This window comes from Callithrix jacchus, chromosome 18 (genome assembly GCF_049354715.1).
Source record: "Callithrix jacchus isolate 240 chromosome 18, calJac240_pri, whole genome shotgun sequence".
Lineage (NCBI taxonomy): Eukaryota > Metazoa > Chordata > Mammalia > Primates > Cebidae > Callithrix > Callithrix jacchus.
The window spans coordinates 26,037,367-26,055,673 of record NC_133519.1 but is presented as its reverse complement, the minus strand read 5'-3'; the positions used below and the strand labels follow the sequence as shown (position 1 = coordinate 26,055,673).

Here is an 18,307-nt window from a genome sequence, read left to right as displayed (position 1 = left end):
GATTCTATATTTACAAAATTCAAGAGCAAGTAACATTAATCTTTGGTGATGCAAAGTCAGAATATAGTTATCACTGGGGACTGGAGGGTTTTGATTGGGAAGGTTCAGGAATATGCTTCCCGGGGTGCTAGAAATAAAGCGAGTAATGGTTACATTGATGCTTATATAGAATTCATCAAACTATACACTTGTGGCAATTTTTAATGCATATTTTGCCTCTTTAAATTTTTTTCCATGGCTTCAGACTTCAAGGAAAAGAAAGCACAAGCAAGTTTTCTTTTTCAAGTTGTCTTCTTATCTGCTAACTTCGCTTCTTTCCTCTATTACAGATTTTGGAAATTTTAACTTTCTTTCCATTGAAACCAGCAGTTCTTTGTTTAACTCCTCCTTCTACTTACCCACTACCTTACGCTACTTTACAGGAACCTCAACATCTCACTGTGTTATCACTTGGGACAAGTTCAGCGGGTCGCTGTCTCTAGAAATCACAAAAGTAAATAACTCACCAGTTGAGTAGCAATAGATTTAGGCTTTCACTGGTTCACTCAGATATTTTATTCTAGACAGAGAGCTCAGGACCCTGTGGCACCACCATTCTCTGAATGTTTGGTAGCTTAGGCAAACAGATACCTGCAGTATGCAGAAGGAAGTTCGAAATTGTATGAGATACAGAGAAGAAAATAGAGATGAAAGTGATAGATGTGTAAATCTAAGGGGATGTATGTGAGATACTATTGCTAAATTTTCTTTATCCATTCAGAACTTACGGCTACTTGATGCAATCTAGCTAATCTCCATGTGTACTACTTAGACATTCATTAAAGCTCTGCATACTTTTTTCCTAGTTCTTCACAAAATAATCTCTGATGTTCCTCTCCATTTATGGTAACTTGATTGAAGACTCCTCTCCCTTTCTGACAATATATTTATCTTCTTCATTCTTCCCCCACCATGTGACTTAGCGTGAATCTCCCAAGTTCCTTCCCCAGCTCTAGCCCCCAGCTCTTCCCTTGAATTGGATTTTTCTTCAACTATTGCTCTCTTTCCCATGCTCTTGCCAAAATCTAGCATCATATGCTAGTTAGCAGTATATATTTCAGTTTTGCACCCTCATTAGGACATCAAAAATATATACTTCACACTTCAATGTAAAGTTAATATTTTCTTCCCTTCCCCTTTCCTCCCTTCTCCCTCCACTTCCCTCCCTTCTTCCCTCCCTCCCTCCCTCTCTCTCAATTCACAGGCCCAGCAACAGCACCTGCTTCACAGAAACAAGGCTGGTCCTGTTCTGATTTCTCTAGTCTTCCTTTAAAAACTAAACGGAGATGCACAGTCCCTCTTCCTGACACACACAGAAGTGAAAGGAGACACGCAGAGGGAAAACACCACAGGGAAAACAATTCCCTTTTTTGGAAGGACATTTTTTAAACTTAATCTTTCCCCCAGAAACCTGGAGTTCTCCTCTTTGCCTTTGTCCTTACAGTCCTGGTGTGGCGGCAGAATGTTTCCTGATTTAGCTGTCTGGGCCTCTAAATCTGTTTCACGCTCTAGCCATGTTACTGGGTTCTTGCTCTCTTTTGCCTCTTTCTCCCCTTGGCTCTCTGGTGTGTGTGTGTGTGTGTGTGTGTGTGTGTGTGTGTGTGTACTGAGTATTTCTCACTTGGGGGCTTATTTCTAATTAAGTAATCCAAGAGGCTAAAATGCACAAAACCACCAAATGAAACCTCAAATTAGATGGAAAATGGCTCAGATGGGTCCCAATCTCTGGCAGTTCTAGTTAAGCAAGCAAACAAAATGGGCTGGGACAAATGATTATTGTAACTCAGGAAGATTAGAAGAAAATGTAATTAACTCCCCAGCTACTTCTTGTTCCCAAGCCTTCCTAGAGTGTCCAACGCCCCACCCATGAATGTACCCAAGGCTTCCTTATCCAAAGCAAAAAGTACCCGCTGCAACGCTGGGAGGGTTAACAGAGCTGGTACCCCAGCCTGCCAGCTCACCAAAGGAGAGAGCGGTGAGGCTCAGAGCCCGCCCCCTGCCAAGCCGCCCAACCAATGGGCACCTGTGGGGAGTGTGGCGCTGTGTCCCATTGGCTGCCAACCTACGTGCATAAGAAAGAAAGAGAGAGGCAGGCAGGGCAGCATTGTTATCTTAAGACACTCATCTGGTGTCTGAGTCTGCAGGTGACACTGCTTAGGTACAGAGCGCAAGAGTCGGAGCGGGAACAAGCCGGGTTGCAGCTCTGGGATGAGATCCACCTGCCTCGCAAGCCGCTCGCTGCTGTGCTGGCAGCGCCTACGCTGAGCTCTGAGGATCCCGTTAGGACTTGCCCAGGGATGTGCACCTGCTGTGCACTCCGAGGTCAGGGGCAGGTCTGCAGGCAGCAGAGAGAGCGGTGATGCCGGAGGACCTGTCTCTGCCCATGTGCAAGGCAGTGATTTCGGGTGAGAGAAGGGGTAGGTGAGTCTCTTTAGAGTTGGAAAGAAGGCAAAATCTTGGGTTTCTCCTCTGCGGAGGGACAGGGGACTCCCGCAGTTAGGTTTTGCACTTTCCTTACCTCTCCCACCCGGTGTGCGCCCCGGCCCCGGTGCCGAAGCCCCACTTCAAAGATGCTGTGGGAGACCGGGATCCTTGCAGCTCAGCGGGAAGGCAGCAGGCAAGTGGTCTAACGTTGGCGGCGGTGGCGGCGGTGGCGGCGGTGGCGGCGGCGGCGGCAGCGGCGGCGGCACCGACGGTAAAGCGGGGAGCAAGAGAATTTGAAAAGAGGCATCCGCTCCCTCTCACACGCTGAGGGGGAGGCATTCGCGTTTCCCCAAATGAGAAAGAGCCACAAGAAATCATGAAGTAAAAACTTTGGAAAGCTGCCACTGGAGATGTTGCACAAAATCCTGGAATCTTTTAGGAGTCTCCTCCCAGTCGTTGAAGGTTTGGGGAGCAGCTGATACAGCAAGGAGGGCTCTTGCAAGGATTCAAGGTAACAGTGCAGGGTTTCGGTGATTTTTCTCTATCCCCTTTTCATTGTCCTTTTTGGTGTGTCCGTTGGTAAAGGGACCATTTTGCTCTCATACAACCCTCTTGCCCTGGTGCCTGGCAGTTGCAGGCAGAGGGAATGATTCCACCTCTCTCAGTTGCTGTCTTACAGAGCTGAGCAATGGACTTTGGGGCTGAGCTAGAGATCACTCTGGTATTGCTTCCTGGTGTTGCATGGCTGTCTCAGGGCTTGGGCACTCTGCCTGACCTATATTGCTTTTGCCTGGTTTAAGTCCTCAAAGTTAGTGCAACTCCTATTAGCTTCAGAAAATTCAATAGGGCTGCATAATTGCAGAAGATGACGAGGACTTTTGCCTGCCCAGCTGACACTGGGAGGTTCACTGTTTGGGAAGGACCCCGGAGAGCTAAGGTTATGATGCACAATATCCATATTCTCGTGTTCATAGAGCCAATGGCATGTTTCCCATGCACATTCAGTCAGGAAAATAAAATTCCAAACAGTGAACCCTGTAGGTTACAAATAGTCTCCCCAGGGTGGTGGCAGAAGCCCCATTGATCGAGTTGAGCCTGGCAGAGCACTGGAGACAGTAGGGAAGAACATTTCTGTGCTGAAAGGTGGGATGTGCTGGGATCATCTAGCAGATATCTCTCTTTATTTCTATGATCATCTGGGTACACGGTTGAATGCTGCCTGTAATGTGTGTATGTATGTGTGCTTGAGCTCACAGCTGTATGCAGGAAGCAGGCTGCTATGGAAGAATCAAGCATGTGCAGCACCCTGCCCAAACCACAGATGCCTGGGGTGTTCCTGCCTAGTAGGAACATGAACTTGTGAGCTGTTGTTCCAGCTCAGAGGACTTTTATCCTCACCAAGCAGTCCCTCTTCATGGTACATATTTATCCAGGGTATATAGACCTAAGCCAAATATTAACTAATATTCAAGCTAATGCACTGTAACGTGATTGAACAGACCCCTCTGTAAAGAACTGTGTGTGTGCTCTTTGCAGCCCTGGGAGCAGGGTGCTATGAGCAGAAATAAATATTTTGTTAAAAGGATAACAATTATAAAAGGCTAAGCTTATAGATGGGTACTCTGGGCCTTATTCAGCAGGGACAGTGATATGTCAGCATAGACCAATCAGAGGGATAAAAGGTACATTATAAGTCAAGTATTTCTGCCTCTGTCCTTCTCCAGACATGTGCATGTTGAAGTGACTCTCTCTGACCATGCTCGCTAAAATACACGCAATGCCAGTATTAACCAAGCAACTAAAGTATTTTACCAAATCCCGTGGGGGGCAGTCTGATGACATCAGGCAACAGCAAAGTGATGCTGGAGTTTGTGTGCTTTCCCTCCTGCCTTCACACAGTTGTGTGTATGTTATTTGTTTAAGGCATGATCCTCTTGGGTCCCCCTTCACCCAGAATAAGTTGCTTTGCAGCATTAAGGGCATGACCAAGCAATGCTGCCACAATGATCCTGTCTTATCAATATCAGAGCTGCTGCCTACACTAGAAAAAGATGCATGCCTTGCTTCTTTGAGGAGGATATGATTTGAAAAGGTACAGAGCATGTATATTGTGAAATGTTTGAGAGAAAGAAAGCAAATGTCAGACCATAGTCTCCCCTTCTGGAGGGCAGCTGGCTTCAAAGTGTTCGACAGCTGAGCTGCAGCCATGGAGAAGACAGAAGCATTCTTGACTCTTACTTCCCCTCCTCACCAAAAAATGGAGCTGGCTTTGTCTCCCAGAATGGAGTGATGTGTGCTGCAGTGTGGGGACAAGAAAGGAGGTGAAGAGAAAAGGGTCGGGGAAGGAGGAACACTCCTGCTCTGTCAGCATGGGTCTGGTCTCAAAGATGGAGAGCATCTTCTCTTTTTGGCCCTCAAAACTATCTTCTAGGTGCTCCTTTCTAGCTTCCTGAAAGGCTGTTTACAAAGCAAGGCCAAAGGGCAAAGAACATCCCTGCGTCATCACCTTCTCCCGATCCCCTTTCCCAAGACACAGGCTAGCCACGGGGGAGCATTGCAGAAAAATGATACACTCCTTTGAGGCACTGCTCTGAAATCCCTCCCCAACTCACAAACAAGAGGTAATCTGGAGGGACTTGAGACATCTGCGTGGGCACTTTCTGCTGACTGGGATGCTCAGATGAGGTTTCCTGGTTAGTGTTTTGTTTTCCCCACTGCACAGTGTATTTTTAGCAATTCAACTGTTTCTCTTAAGTAATAAGACCTTGTATACATTTTATAATGGCATCCTCTTCCAAAGGGCTGAGGGCACTTTACAGAGCTCATCTAATTAATCCTCACAGAGCTTATTGTCTCATTTACCTTTGATTACCCTAAGAAGTAAAGCTAGAATGATGTTAGCCCCCTTCTTGGAAAAGGGAGGGAAGAGAACCTCAGAAAGAGGACCTGCTTTATGCCAGGTCACACAACACTTAAGGGACACTACGGAATGGGATCTGGGTTTCACTGCTCCTGGGCCAACCCCAGACTCCATGGCCTTCTTCTAAGAAATGGTTTGATCTTAGTAATTATAATCTGATTTAGTTGTTCTGTACTACAAGGATGGAGATGTTACAATGCACAGGGTTTCTCCTCTAGGACTAACCCAAGGGCAGTGAAGAATGAAAGTCTTATAGGTCTTTGCCCTTGCCCTCAGTGATCTTACAGTCTAGTTAGGAAACTAGGCTTACAACTGACAAAAGGGAATTGACAATGTAAGTTCTAAACAGCAATTCAATACCAGAGAATTCACAAGGCTGACCTAATTAATCTGCAATTGATTTGTACAGATAATGAGAGCTATCAGTATTCAAAGGAAGGAGAACTGGAGTTGAGCCATGAGGGATGGGGTGGGATTTGTTTCGATAGAAAGAAGGAGGGAAAGGGTTCTAGCCAACAGAAATAATAACTGCAGCACTGTTGGGAAGGTTGGAAACTTCAAGACTTGCTTGATTCCTTGGGGTTTACTCTGGGCCACCTATTTTCTTGCATTCTATAAATACCATATGCCTGGTTACACTATTTAAATGTAGATTGTTCTAAATGAACTTGCCCTAGAACCTAGGCAGGGAGCTCTGGAATGCTGGGCATCTCATTAGACATTGAAAATTGCCTGGCCTGCCACCCATTCTCAAGTCTAATCTATATATTGTAAGAAAAGTATTGCTCAACCTTAGAGAGCTTTCAACATCATATCCAAGAATCTGAATGAGAATACTGGGGACAAACAAGCAAATTTTAAGAGATTCTCTCTCTCTCACACACACGCACACACACACAGCTTCTCATATTTTAGAATTAGAATCTCCTAAGAAAGAGCCTTGATTTTCCTCCATTTCCTATTTCTCCGCCCAAATGTTCCTCCTGGGGTTTTCTTAGAGCTGGCAAAATGCCAAAGCCCTTAGGCATTTAGCACTGAGCAGGAGATTTTCAATCTTAAGATTCTTGAGCATGCCCATGTACATAACCTCTTGTCTCCCCTTCTCTCTCCCTTTTAATAAAACATATGCTGTAGCAGTCACTAAAGAGGAGACCATGGAAAAGCAGGGAGGGGGTGGGGTGCAGCGTTACCTGAAGCTGTACCACAGGGCACCGTGCTTGCTCAGCTGGGCAGGAGAGGAGAGAGGCAGCCTGCCAGTGTGGGCAACGCCAAGGAAGGGCCCACGAGGAGAGAGCAGTGGCCAGCCAGCCACGCACATTTGCTCCCACAGCAGGCATCTCTTCCAGAGGAAAGGTCAAGGCAAACACAGGGCCTGTGAGAGGAATGGTAACACGACCTCCCTAGTCATTGGTCTTCACATGGTTTGAGATGTTTATCATGCTGTATGTCACTGGTCACTTGGGTGGCCCCATTCCAACATGGAGGAGGTTCCCACTGAATAGAAAAGTGGAATGGCTTACCTAAAGTCACTCCATAATTGCTCCCAGTCAAAAGCACAATTCCCACAAACCCAGTCTGTTTGCTTAGCCCTACGAGTTTATTTGGGGAACGTGTCTCCAAGACATTATTTTCCCTTGAAAATCCTTCCCTGGACCTTGCTGTCACCCTTGTTTCCTGCATTAAATGACTGTGCAGCCAGACTGTGGGCATGATACCTTTTCTCATTACTATTCAGAGGTATCCGCTGCTATGTTTGGGGGCTGAGGTAGAGATCCGGGGCCATGGACGTGTGGTTAGGGGTTGTGAATTAAAGACTCTTCTATCTGGAAATGAAGACAGGCAGCTCAGTTATGCTTCAAACTGGGGGCAATGGTGAACCATTCTCATGTGACCAATTAGGATGTGACCTTCTTTAAATTGTCACTCTGCCATAGAGAGAGAAGTAAAGTTGAGTAGCATCAACACAGCATGGAATCTTCAACAGCCAGACCCATTATTCCTCTTACTGAGGCTCATATGAAATGCAAACAGTTCTGGAATTCTGGATTGGGCAAAGGGAGAAGACAATTTGATACCTCACAGGACTAAAGTCTAGGCACTTGCCACTCAATAGCATATTGGTATCATATGGCTCTTGAGCATCTGAAATGCATGCTGTAAATGTAAAGTATACAGTGAGTTTTGAAGACTTGGTTATGAAAGAAAAGCAATGTAAATTATCTCATCAGTATTTTTTAATCTTCATTACATGTTAAAAAGATAATATTCTAAATATATTGGGTTAAATAAAATATATTAGGGTTAGTTTCATCCATTTCTTTTTTACTTTTTAATGTGGCTATTAGAAAAGTTAAAATTATGTAAGTGTCTGGCATTATTATTATTATTTTTGGATAGTGTTAGCAAAGGCCCTGCAGAGTAGCGACCGGATAATGGGGAAAAGGGGCAGAGGCAAGAAATAGGAGGAGTCGGAGGCAAAACAGAGAAAGAACATGGAAGGAGGGGTCAGGAGCAGCCCAGAGTGAGCCCTAAGGCATGTGTTTCTAAAATTTCAAGCCAAGAAGGACACAAATAGCATACACCAATCTATATTTATTTGAAGAGAGACCTTGTTAACTGTGATTCAGCCCACCCAAAGCCTTTGGGAAGCACTGCAACTCTCAGCTCACATATAAAAAATGAGCTGGTGAGTGGCTTGGTAATTTTATCCTGATATTTTTGAGTTTTTGAATGACAGTAGAAATAATCAAGTGACTAATCTTTAGGGTCTCACTCCAAAGTGTAAGGACACAATAATGGGATCAGCTGGGTAGGTTTGTCTTTCAAATTCCCTCCTTTCTTCTCATCTCTACCAGGTTACGATCATTCCTTGTGAGAGCTTTCTGTTTTCATATCAGATATGTTGATAGTGTGGTGGGGAGAAAGAAAAGCATGGCCATGTATTAAAGATTATTTTGTAAAATAATTAGCCAGGTATGGTGGTGCATCTCCCAGCTGCTTGGGAGACTGAGGGAGGAGAAAACTGCTTGAACTCAGGAGGTGGAGGTTGAATGAGCTGAGATCGCACCACTGCACTCCAGCCAGGGCAACAGAACGAGACTCTTTCTAAAATATTATGGACCTACCACGAAGAATTGAGAGAAAATATAATAATTGAATTAAAAAATAATTACAGATTTGAATATTATAACTCATTCGTTATCATTATTGTTATTCACTGCAGTATATTAGATCACAGCTTCAACTCACATTTGCTCATTATTCTATAGTTCACAAAAGGTTTTCACAGGCCTTACCTCACCTCACTCTCACAACACTTCTGTGGGGTGGTTATCACCACCATTCAAGGCTTCTCATGACCTACCCCAAATTACCTTTATTACTGTATTTTCTAATCTTTATTTATTTCATTCAATCTTACTTGATCAAACTACTCTATTACTGTTCTTACGCGTTGACCATGTCAAAAAAGGATTATTAGCACTCTGATTCTCAGTTTTATCATCTATACAAGTAAAAAGTAATGCTCAACCTCTCAAAGGGGTGTTTTAAATGTTAAACAGATAAAGTAGGGAAGCAGCCAAACATAGTTTCAGGTACATTGTAGAGGCTCAGCAAATGTTAAACTCTTTCTTACTAACGGTCTTTACTTGGACATCACCAAGATTAAAACCCAAAGCTAAACTCGGTACGTGCCAATTTACATCCCAAGCCATTCCTTTCCCCAAATTCCACTCTTTGGTTAAAGGTACTAAAATCCACCTGATCTCCAGAGGGATAATGAAGAAATGTGTGTTTTCCTGCGCTCTACTTTCTCTCAGACTGCCCCTATATGCAATGAATCCTTCAGGCTTGACAGGGTCTACCTCCTAATGATTTCTCAAATCCATCCTCTCCTCCTCACCCCTCCTGCCACTTTCTGATGCCAGGCTCTCACCCTTCTCTCCAGCATCTTCCCAGGACTTGATCTCCGTATATATTATCTTGAGGGCTAGCCAATCCAGTCTCTTCCCTGCAGCCAGAATGATCTTTCAAAATGGTAAATTTGACTATGCTTTTCCACTTACTGTAATTCTCCAATGACTCTACTGTCAGAATAACAAGTTGCTCAGCATGACAAACAGGAGCTCCTTCCTGAGCTGGTGCAATAGCCCCTCTGTGCATCTTTCCCACCTCCCCCTTCTCACAGCAGCCACTTCAAACGCCAGGCAGCTCCCTCAGCACTCTGGAGCCTTAGAGGTCCTTGGTTGTTTTCCTGCAGAATCTTCCCCTGTCCTATTCTCTGCTTCCTGAAGGGTTACTGAGCTTCGAAACTCTGTAAATAGTATCCCTCTGTGAAGGCTTCTCTGAGACTCTAGGACAGAATTAATTGCCTCCCCCTCTAGACTCCTACACATCTTGTTCAAGTTCTGTTTTTGCTCTGTAATCACCACACTATTCTGACTTGTTGATATGGCCATCTCCTGCACCAAGCAGCAGGGCTGGGATCGAGGTTCTAAGACATACTTCTCTGAAAACATTTATTGTGTATGTTGAGTATATTATTAAGAGTGTGTAGTGCTGGGTTCTATTCTTAGGCATTGAAGATTCAGCAAACAGCAACACAGATAAAAGATCTGCCCTCAAGTTGCTTCCATTCTAGACAGAAGATATGGTTATAATCATGATTTTTATGCACATCGCCAAGAATAGCTAACACCTTAATAGTACATAAGTGTCAGGCAGACACTGTACTGAACTTTTACAAAAAGAAACTCATTTGATCCTATAAGGTAAGTAGGTTTGTTATTTTGTAGGTGACGAATTGAAAGCCCAGAGAGGCTAAGCAACTTGCCCAAGGCCACACAGATAGTAACTAGGCAGGGCTGGCATTCTAATCAAATTTAGACCTGGAACCCACATTCTTTATTACTATGGTATCCAGAAAAATAACAATATAAACAAATAAATAATTTCAAGTGCTGATAATGAAAAAGAATATTGTCAGAGACAGTGATTGAGCCATTGGTCAGGGAAAGTCTCTTAGAGGAAGTAACATTTAAATTGAGGTTTAATTTGTCAATTGAGAAAAGTAGAAATTCTAGAGTTGGATCTGGGGATCTAAAGAGGAGAGAAATTTTTTCTTCCATGTAACCAAGACACTAGCTGCTGTGATGTCCACCTCTCACTGCTGGAGTTACCACACTCAAGCCTGGGTGGTCTTGGGGTACAACAAATAGACAGAATGTTCCCAAACCTATCCACACTAATCTACTTGTCCCTCCTTTTATTTGGTTTAAGACATATCTCAGAAGGTGTCCAGTATGCTGCATTCTACAAAGATAGGAAGCATGGCACACACATACTCTCTCTCTCACACACACACACACACACACACACACACACACCTGTTTTGCTGAACCACTTTATTTCACTTCTCTCCTGTGAATAATGTGTCACTCAGAACCTTTGTGAAGTGACAGAGAGAAGCACAGCAAAAGGGCTGGGGACAACCCAGAGGCATCAGTAAAAGGGGAAAAGAAAATTATTTTTTAACAAGATGAGAAGTGAATTGGATTGGAGGGAGAAATGGGAATTTGATCAAGGAGGGGCATGCAGAAGGAGATGATTCTGAGATGCTGGCAGTGTTATTTCTTGACCTGAGGGCAGGTTTGCTCTACAATTTCATATCTATACACACATACATACATATGTATTCACACATAGATGCACACCCCATATGTACACATGCATGCATGTGTATGAATATTTCTTACAATAAAAGTTTAAAGAAATGATTTGGAGAGCAGATGAAATGGGTGGGACAAGTTCATACATATTTAATATGCTCCCAATGCCTATTTTATAAAACTTGGACTAGGTTCATTTTTACGTATACTATCTCATTTAATTTTCATTACAACCTTATGAAGTATTATTCCTGTTTTGCATATGGAAACTAAGGAAGGCAAAGCATAGAGGAGCAACCAACATTCAGACTCTGGGCTCTTGCCCCTGCACCATGTCCTCTGTCTTCCACCCTGGGTGGTTCTGAGGGTCAGTAGGGTGGGTGATTTGGGGTGAGACAAACCTGGACCTCAATCTGGTCATGGTCACTTGCCCACTGTGTGACCTCAGCTATGTGTGACCTCTGTCAGCCTCAATATCCCCACCTAGTAAAATGGCTATTACACCTTATATCCACAAAAATTGTTAAGATTAGAGTTGCACAAAAATTATAAAGTTTAAAGACAATGATTGACAAATAGCAGAGTTGAGCGTCCTTAAGCTTGGAGGAAAAGGTTTCCCTGAATTGTGCAAGGACATATTCACAGTGGTTTTCACCTTTCAAAACAGCAGTGGAAGACTTTAATCAATAAACCCTTACCAAGAATCCCAATATATAAAGCAGATTAAATGGGAACTCTCTGGTTGGAGCAGGCCTGGGAGGTCTCCACCTGTCTCTTCTCTTTCCTCACCCACAAGTGTTCCCAGGGGAAACTCCTTGGAACCTAAAGCTATTCAAAACACATTGATATCCGCTGCAGAAGTCCTTTAAAAGGCAAAACTCGTGATTCATTTAAAATCACAGGTGATATATTAACATTGATGTTAAAATAGAAGACTTTCACTCACCCAGACACATCTGCGAAGTTCCATGAGAGAAGGACCAATTACTGTTGTTCTCCCTTGTTCTGAGTAATTGAAAATGCAAGGAGTTCAATGTCTATGAATGAGCGCCTGCTGTGTACCAGGCACTGTACTAGATGCTTAGAGTCTGCACTGTCTAACAACTCTCTACGAAGTAGATACTATTATTCTCGTTTCGAAGATGAAAAAAAAAGGGTGCAGAGAGGTTAAGTCAATTACTCAGGATCTCACAGCTAGTGAATAGTAGAATTGGGATTCAAACCCGTGTCGCAGAATGAATTAGAAAGCCAGAATGTTACCGTCAACTCCTGCAGCCTCTTAAACAGTGGATTGGGAGGAATAGTGGCTCGCTCAAAGTTTCTTACTTTTTTCCAGTACTCCTCAGTTGTGATTGTTTTTCTTCTGTTTTCATTAGGGCACCCAGGTCTCCCAGAACGAAGGCAGCGGTCCTCCTTGCGGGGAGCCCCAGCTCAGGGTGGGCCGAGCATCAGACCCAGCGGCAGGCAGCGGGGAGCTGGTGACTGGGGCCTGCTCGTCCCTCGCTCAGCTTCAGGCCCCATCGCGACCACGAGGCTGCCCGGGATGTCCGAGCGGCGACTCCTGCTAGGCTGGAGTCTGGCGGCCCGGGAGGAGGGGGAGGTGGGGTGGGGGGAGGACTGGGCTTACTGTAAGAGTGTGAGGTGGGGATGCAGAGGGAAGTCCTTGAAATCCCCTTGAGGCCTAGAAAAGCTTAAGCACTCCGTGAGGACTGCGGGGGCAGCTAATGTCTGCCTCCCCCTCACTCGGTGTTCAGCCGTTTAGTATCAGTGCGTTGTCAGGCAGGAGCAGGGGCAGGTGGCTGACAGCCGTCGTGCCGGTGGGTGGCGGGGTCTTGGGAGGCGCCCGGGACGCGCCTCTTCTTTCTGCAATCTGCGACCTTTGGGATTTGAGCCGCGAGGGACGGACTGCTGTGCAAGGGCGGCCTCCTCCGGAAGCCTCGGGGCACTGGAGACCCCTAGAGGCGCAAAGCCGTGTTACAAGCCCCCGGCCGCGGAGGCGCAGGCGAGATTCTTGCCCCGGAGGTTGCCCAGGAGTGGCCGGTACCTCACCTGTAAGTACGCTCCCGGAGGCTCGAAAGGGACAGCAGGGGACCCGTGTGTGCGTGCGCGTGTGCGGAGAAGGAGCGGGGAGGGACAGTTACATTGCAGAAGCAAACCTGCCTGGAACTAAGCCGATTAGCCCTAGTCCAGTTCCTCCCTGCCTGCCCACCCCTCCCATCCTGCCTTAGCTCCCCGCCTGCAGCCACCCAGCCCCTGCAGCAATCCAGAGACTGCCCTCTTTGGCAACTCCCCACCACCTCCATCAAGATAATGTCTTTCCCTCAGGGCCCTTCACACCTCTCAGTAACCTGATCAACTAATTTGTGTTAAGGTATTAATGACTAATAATGATTTAATGTGCTGCCCTCCCAATTAACACTGGAGCATTTCAAAAGAGAAATTCACAGATTTTAACCCAAGTGAAACATGGTGCTTTCCCTTTCTGGGAGAAATTGTGGGCCCTTCAAAACGAACCATACAGACAGCTGCCGATTCTGTATATATGCTGCATCACTCCTGAGCTTAGCAATGTTTGGAGGCTTTATGCAGAGGCTCAAGCAGAATTTCATAAGAGGGATGCTCTGATCTACAATCTTTAAAGAACACACCTGTACAGCCTTAATGAAGAGAAGAAACCTGGTGCCTCAATATCATGTCTCTAGAAGTTCGATGGTTTTCTGCTCACACATGTGGCAACATAGTCATCAAGAGAAGAGGCTCAGGCATGGTGAACTTGGGTTCAAGCCTTTGGCAGGCTCTGCTATGACCATCTGTGTGATCTTGCCAAGTGACTACATTAGCCTCAGGGTGCACATCTGTGAAATGGATGTGGTACAACTCACATCACAGGCATCACAGGGTTAATTTGAGTATGAAATAAAATAATGCAGAATTAGCACTCATCAAGTCTGATACGTAGAGTGCTCCATAAATGACCGTTCTTTTTCTTAATCTTAGAATTTTTTGTCGTTGTTATTTTCGCCCTGTCTCAAACTCTCAGTGCAGGGCAGCGTGAGAGTTTATTTTTCATTAACTCTCATGTTAATTAACTCTCATGTAAATTATTATTTTAAATAATAAATAAATACAGCATTTACTTATTATTTAAAAGCAGGGTGAAGCAATCCAGCCTTCGAGGCGTGGTTAGTTTGGTAATGAACTAGAATTCTTTTCAGGTGATGGCACTGTATGAGTTTTTTGTTTTTTGTTTTTTTTTCTTTTTCTGCTTGGTTTCTTTAAATGTATCTCACAAATGCAGTGAGCAAAATGGATTTGGCAGTGACTTAAAAAGACTTAATGTATTTTGGAAAAAAAAAAGCCACAACAAAAACTGGTTTGTTTTTGTGATATATAGTTCATGTGATATGACAAAAATCCATTTTTATGCTTAGGAAAATTGGCTAATTTTAAAACAGTTGACACATGCCATATGCATATAGAGTAATGATGGATTTTGCTCAGGCAAACAACAGAAGAACACAGGGCCAGCAATAACTTTGTTAGGGCTTTAGTTGGTTAAATTCTTATTTGATGGGCAGACCTGCCACATGTAGGAGAGGAGAGTGACAGGAAAAATGGACTCATCATGGCTTCAGGTGATAGAGTCAGATATTTGATCATAGAGATCCTAAGCTTAGGACACAGACACTGTGTTTTCATTAAATCAGTGAGAAGAGACTTGGGAATGTACCAGTGTAACAAGCTTATGTTCAAGAAAGTGAACAGTTTATGAAGACATTTTCTGGATAAAAGGTGTGGTGCAAAGGATACTGAATTGGTGAGCCACCATGTAAAACTTTCCCCGGTCATTCCTCCTGTTGGAGACATGAATAATTTTTGAACGTCAAATACGGTTTATAATGTGCTTTGGGTTCCTCTGGTTTACAGTTCTGCATAAATCACACTGAAAAGGGAATCCCACATATTTTTGATTACTGCTATTTAGGGAAAAGAGGCTGCATATGAAAGTAAGACACTACAAAGATGGCACATTCAATGAGAAATAATCATGAAAAGCTTAAGAAAGAGACAGTGCTCTATTATCTTGATGTCCTTCCACTTTCAGCTCCCCATACACATGGAGATACCCAGCTCCTTATAGGCCAATGGTATGCAATCTACTTGATTCAGAAAAGCTTTTGGCTTTTATTTTATTTTACTTTATTTCTTTCAAGGCACGATTTAATTAGTGACTGCAGAGGAAAAAAGCTGAACAGCTTAGAGGAGGTTTATGGTTAGGTCTGTAGGACTCAGCAATTTGACATTCTAATCCTGTTATTTCTCACCTTAAACTGAACAGAGTCAGCAGGGTTTTCCCCATAATTCATTCAGTTATTAGGTTCCCCTCCTCTTACTCTTCACGCTCATCCTTTGCTTCATCTGATTTTGTGTGGATGTGGTTCCCTACTACATGGTTCTCCCCAACCCTCAGGATAGCAAAAAACAAACAAAACCAATATCTTGGTGGCTCATTCATGACCAAGCCATCTATAAAATAAATTCCTTCTCTCCCTACTTTAATTCCTAGAATGAATCATCTGTCTCTCATGTGAACTTGACTACTAAGATGACTGCAGCCAAGGTCCTACAATGATGCTAAGACAAGAGGCCAAGTAGTTTGTCTACTTTTTTTTAGATTATAAACTATAAACATTTTGAAGACAGAATCTGAGTCTTTTTAAAAGATCGTTTTTTTTTTCCTAGCTCCCTGGCCCAATACCGAACACAGGGAAGATTTTTACAATTATGCAGTTAAAAATAAATAGCAAAAACCCCAATACTTCATCATCTACCCTACCACACCCATTTTCATTAAGACATGGGTTACTAGAAAGTTAACCAGAATCTTTCCTATTAAGGATATTTAGTACTCAGGATTCCAAATGTATACAATTGCGAAATTAGGGATGTGTTTCCTTTAAGGCAGTGATTCTCAAAATGCAATGTGCACCTGGGGAGCTTGTTAAAATGCAGAATCCCCAGCCCCTCCTCCAGAGAATCCGATTCTGTAGGTCTTGTGTGAGATTCAGAAAACTGCATTTTAACAAGCAGATGATACGCAAACCACATTTTGAGAAATACCATTTTAAGGCAATCCAAATGAAATGTTACCCATACTCAGTTTGGTAGAATATTAATGTTGCTTAAGTGGTTAATGGTTGTCATGTTGGAAAAAAAGATTCTGTGATTAGAAAAGTTGGAGAACATGTCCTCCTTGGCACCCATCCCTTCAAATGCACTCAGAAGTTCACAATGCACTTATCACGTTAGAGGGGTCTGAGGTCTACAATAAAGAAACGTGTTTTATCTTTGTTTAGCCAAGTATTTCCAATATATCTTGACCTTAAAACTTTTTTTGATCTTATTGCCAAACACCTGTATTTCCATGAATTTGGTATGGAAAGTACTGCCATAAGGGGGAAGGAACCACTTACAGGAAGAGGGTGATATTACAGCCAGCCATATTATCTCTATTAAATTTCCAAAGGAGAGAATGAACAAAGTGCATGCAGAGTTGGAGGGAAATCAATAACCATGTGGGATATCTTACAGCCTGGAGAAGTATTTCTTAACATAATCATTATTTATTGAGCATTTAATATTTATCAGGCACTAGTTCATGTTTTTAATATGCATTAACTCATTTAATTCTCAGAACAATCCTGTGAGTCAGACACTTCTATTATTCCCATTTTACTGAAGAGGAAACTGAGACACTGAAAGGCTCATAATTCCCTAAAGATCACAAAGGTAGGAAGTGACAGAGTGGAATTTGAACCCAGGCAGTCTGCCTTGAGAGGCCGCCCTGTTCACAGCTCTATCAGACAGCCTCTCCTCTAGTAGCAGCATTCTGGAAATTACTGCCAGTGAGGAATGAGCTCCCGTCAGACATAACCTGTTCAGGAGCCATGCTGTTTCAATGCTGCAGGATACTCCGCTATACATGAGGGCCTGTGATCATTGCCCTTTATTCATCAGATAATTTATTATAATGACTGCCTGAACCTCTGAAAGATTTTGCTGTACTTAAACACAAAATATGCTTAGCAAAACAACCTGACAAGGATGATTCATGGATAGCAATTAAGTGCAGAATCCTGTGCCTACCAAATCCCAAATTGGGTTGAAGATCTGGTCATCCTGCGGACACCTTGATATGGAACAGAGTAGGCTGGCCCTTGTAACTCCACCCCACTGTCAATCCTCTCATTGTTCCTGGGCACAGGAGGAACCAGCCACCAGTCCCATGAAGAGCAAGCACAATGGATGATACAATTCTAGTTTTGGCTTTTAGCAAGTTGCTTCACTTCTATGCCCCTTAGTTTCCTGATACAGGGGAAAAAAAGGAGGGGAGGATAGACTAATGATAACCATTAGGTTGGTGCAAAAGTAATTGTGATTTTTTGCTGTTGAAAGTAAAGGCCAAAACTGCAAATACTTTTGCACCAACCTGAAACATTGTTGTAAGCCCTATATATACATATGGTTTATTCCAGTGTTTGACACAGGGCGGTGTTTGGCTTCTTGTGCTGTCAGGTCCTGAGGGTGAGATCACTCCTTGTCAGTGCCTTTGAAGGTATTAACGTGGAGCTAATGGAGGTCAAAGTTAGGACCCTGGAAAGTGAGAGGAAATTGAAGAATAAAACTCTTGGCTTCCAGATCCTGGATCTCTTCCAAAATGCATGGGGGATGTGGGTCACTGGGCCTTATAATCCAACCAGGATTCCTGGTTACTTTAATTTCCTCCTTTGTAAAAATATGAATAATACGAGTTGTAGGCGTATCCCACTGGGAACATTGCATATTCTTCATTAACAAATGCTGGAGAAGCATCACATGACACTGAGGGAGCATTTCTCAAAGGACCAACACATTCCAGGCATGATTTCTGACAGTCCACAAATATGAACTAAACAATATGCCCCTTTTAATGGCAATTTAGGCGAGTTTGTTCTTGGCCTGAGATTACACAAGTGGGAGAGGCAGAGTCCAAACCTAAGTCAGATCTGTCTGACCCAAACTGCGAATTCTTCCTCTCAGCCACTTAGAAAAGATCTGAGGAGGCGAAGTGGCAGGAGGGACAACTGAGGTCTGGCTCTGCAGTGATGGATGCTTAGAAAGAACCATTTCAAAGCCTATCAAGATCTTCGGAAAATCAGCCTTCCCAGTGCCTTTTCCCCTTCTACCTCAAATTTTGTGGCTTCTCTAACTCAAC

General features: G+C 43.7%; 2 protein-coding genes across 8 annotated transcripts in view; one reads left to right on the top strand and one right to left on the bottom strand.

Annotated features, from left to right (window-relative positions):
• ASTN1 (astrotactin 1) overlaps positions 1-12,959 on the bottom strand; it is a 328,578-nt gene extending 315,619 nt beyond the window's left edge. For both annotated transcript variants that reach the window (XM_035279096.3, XM_078356254.1), the window contains exon 1: positions 11,999-12,959. In XM_035279096.3, coding sequence (XP_035134987.1) covers positions 11,999-12,008 — 10 coding nt within the window. In that variant the 5' untranslated portion in view covers positions 12,009-12,959. The remainder of the gene's footprint in view (positions 1-11,998) is intronic.
• BRINP2 (BMP/retinoic acid inducible neural specific 2) overlaps positions 1-18,307 on the top strand; it is a 118,172-nt gene that overhangs the window by 4,746 nt on the left and 95,119 nt on the right. For 2 of the 6 annotated variants that reach the window (XM_035279098.3, XM_002760334.7), the window contains exon 1: positions 2,146-2,974. The exons of 2 other annotated variants lie outside the window; for them this stretch is intronic. The gene's annotated coding sequence lies outside the window, so the exon portion shown is untranslated. Of the gene's footprint in view, positions 1-2,145; positions 2,975-12,812; positions 13,104-18,307 lie in introns of those variants that run through there. 2 more of the 6 variants (XM_078356256.1, XM_035279097.3) reach the window with 1 other exon arrangement.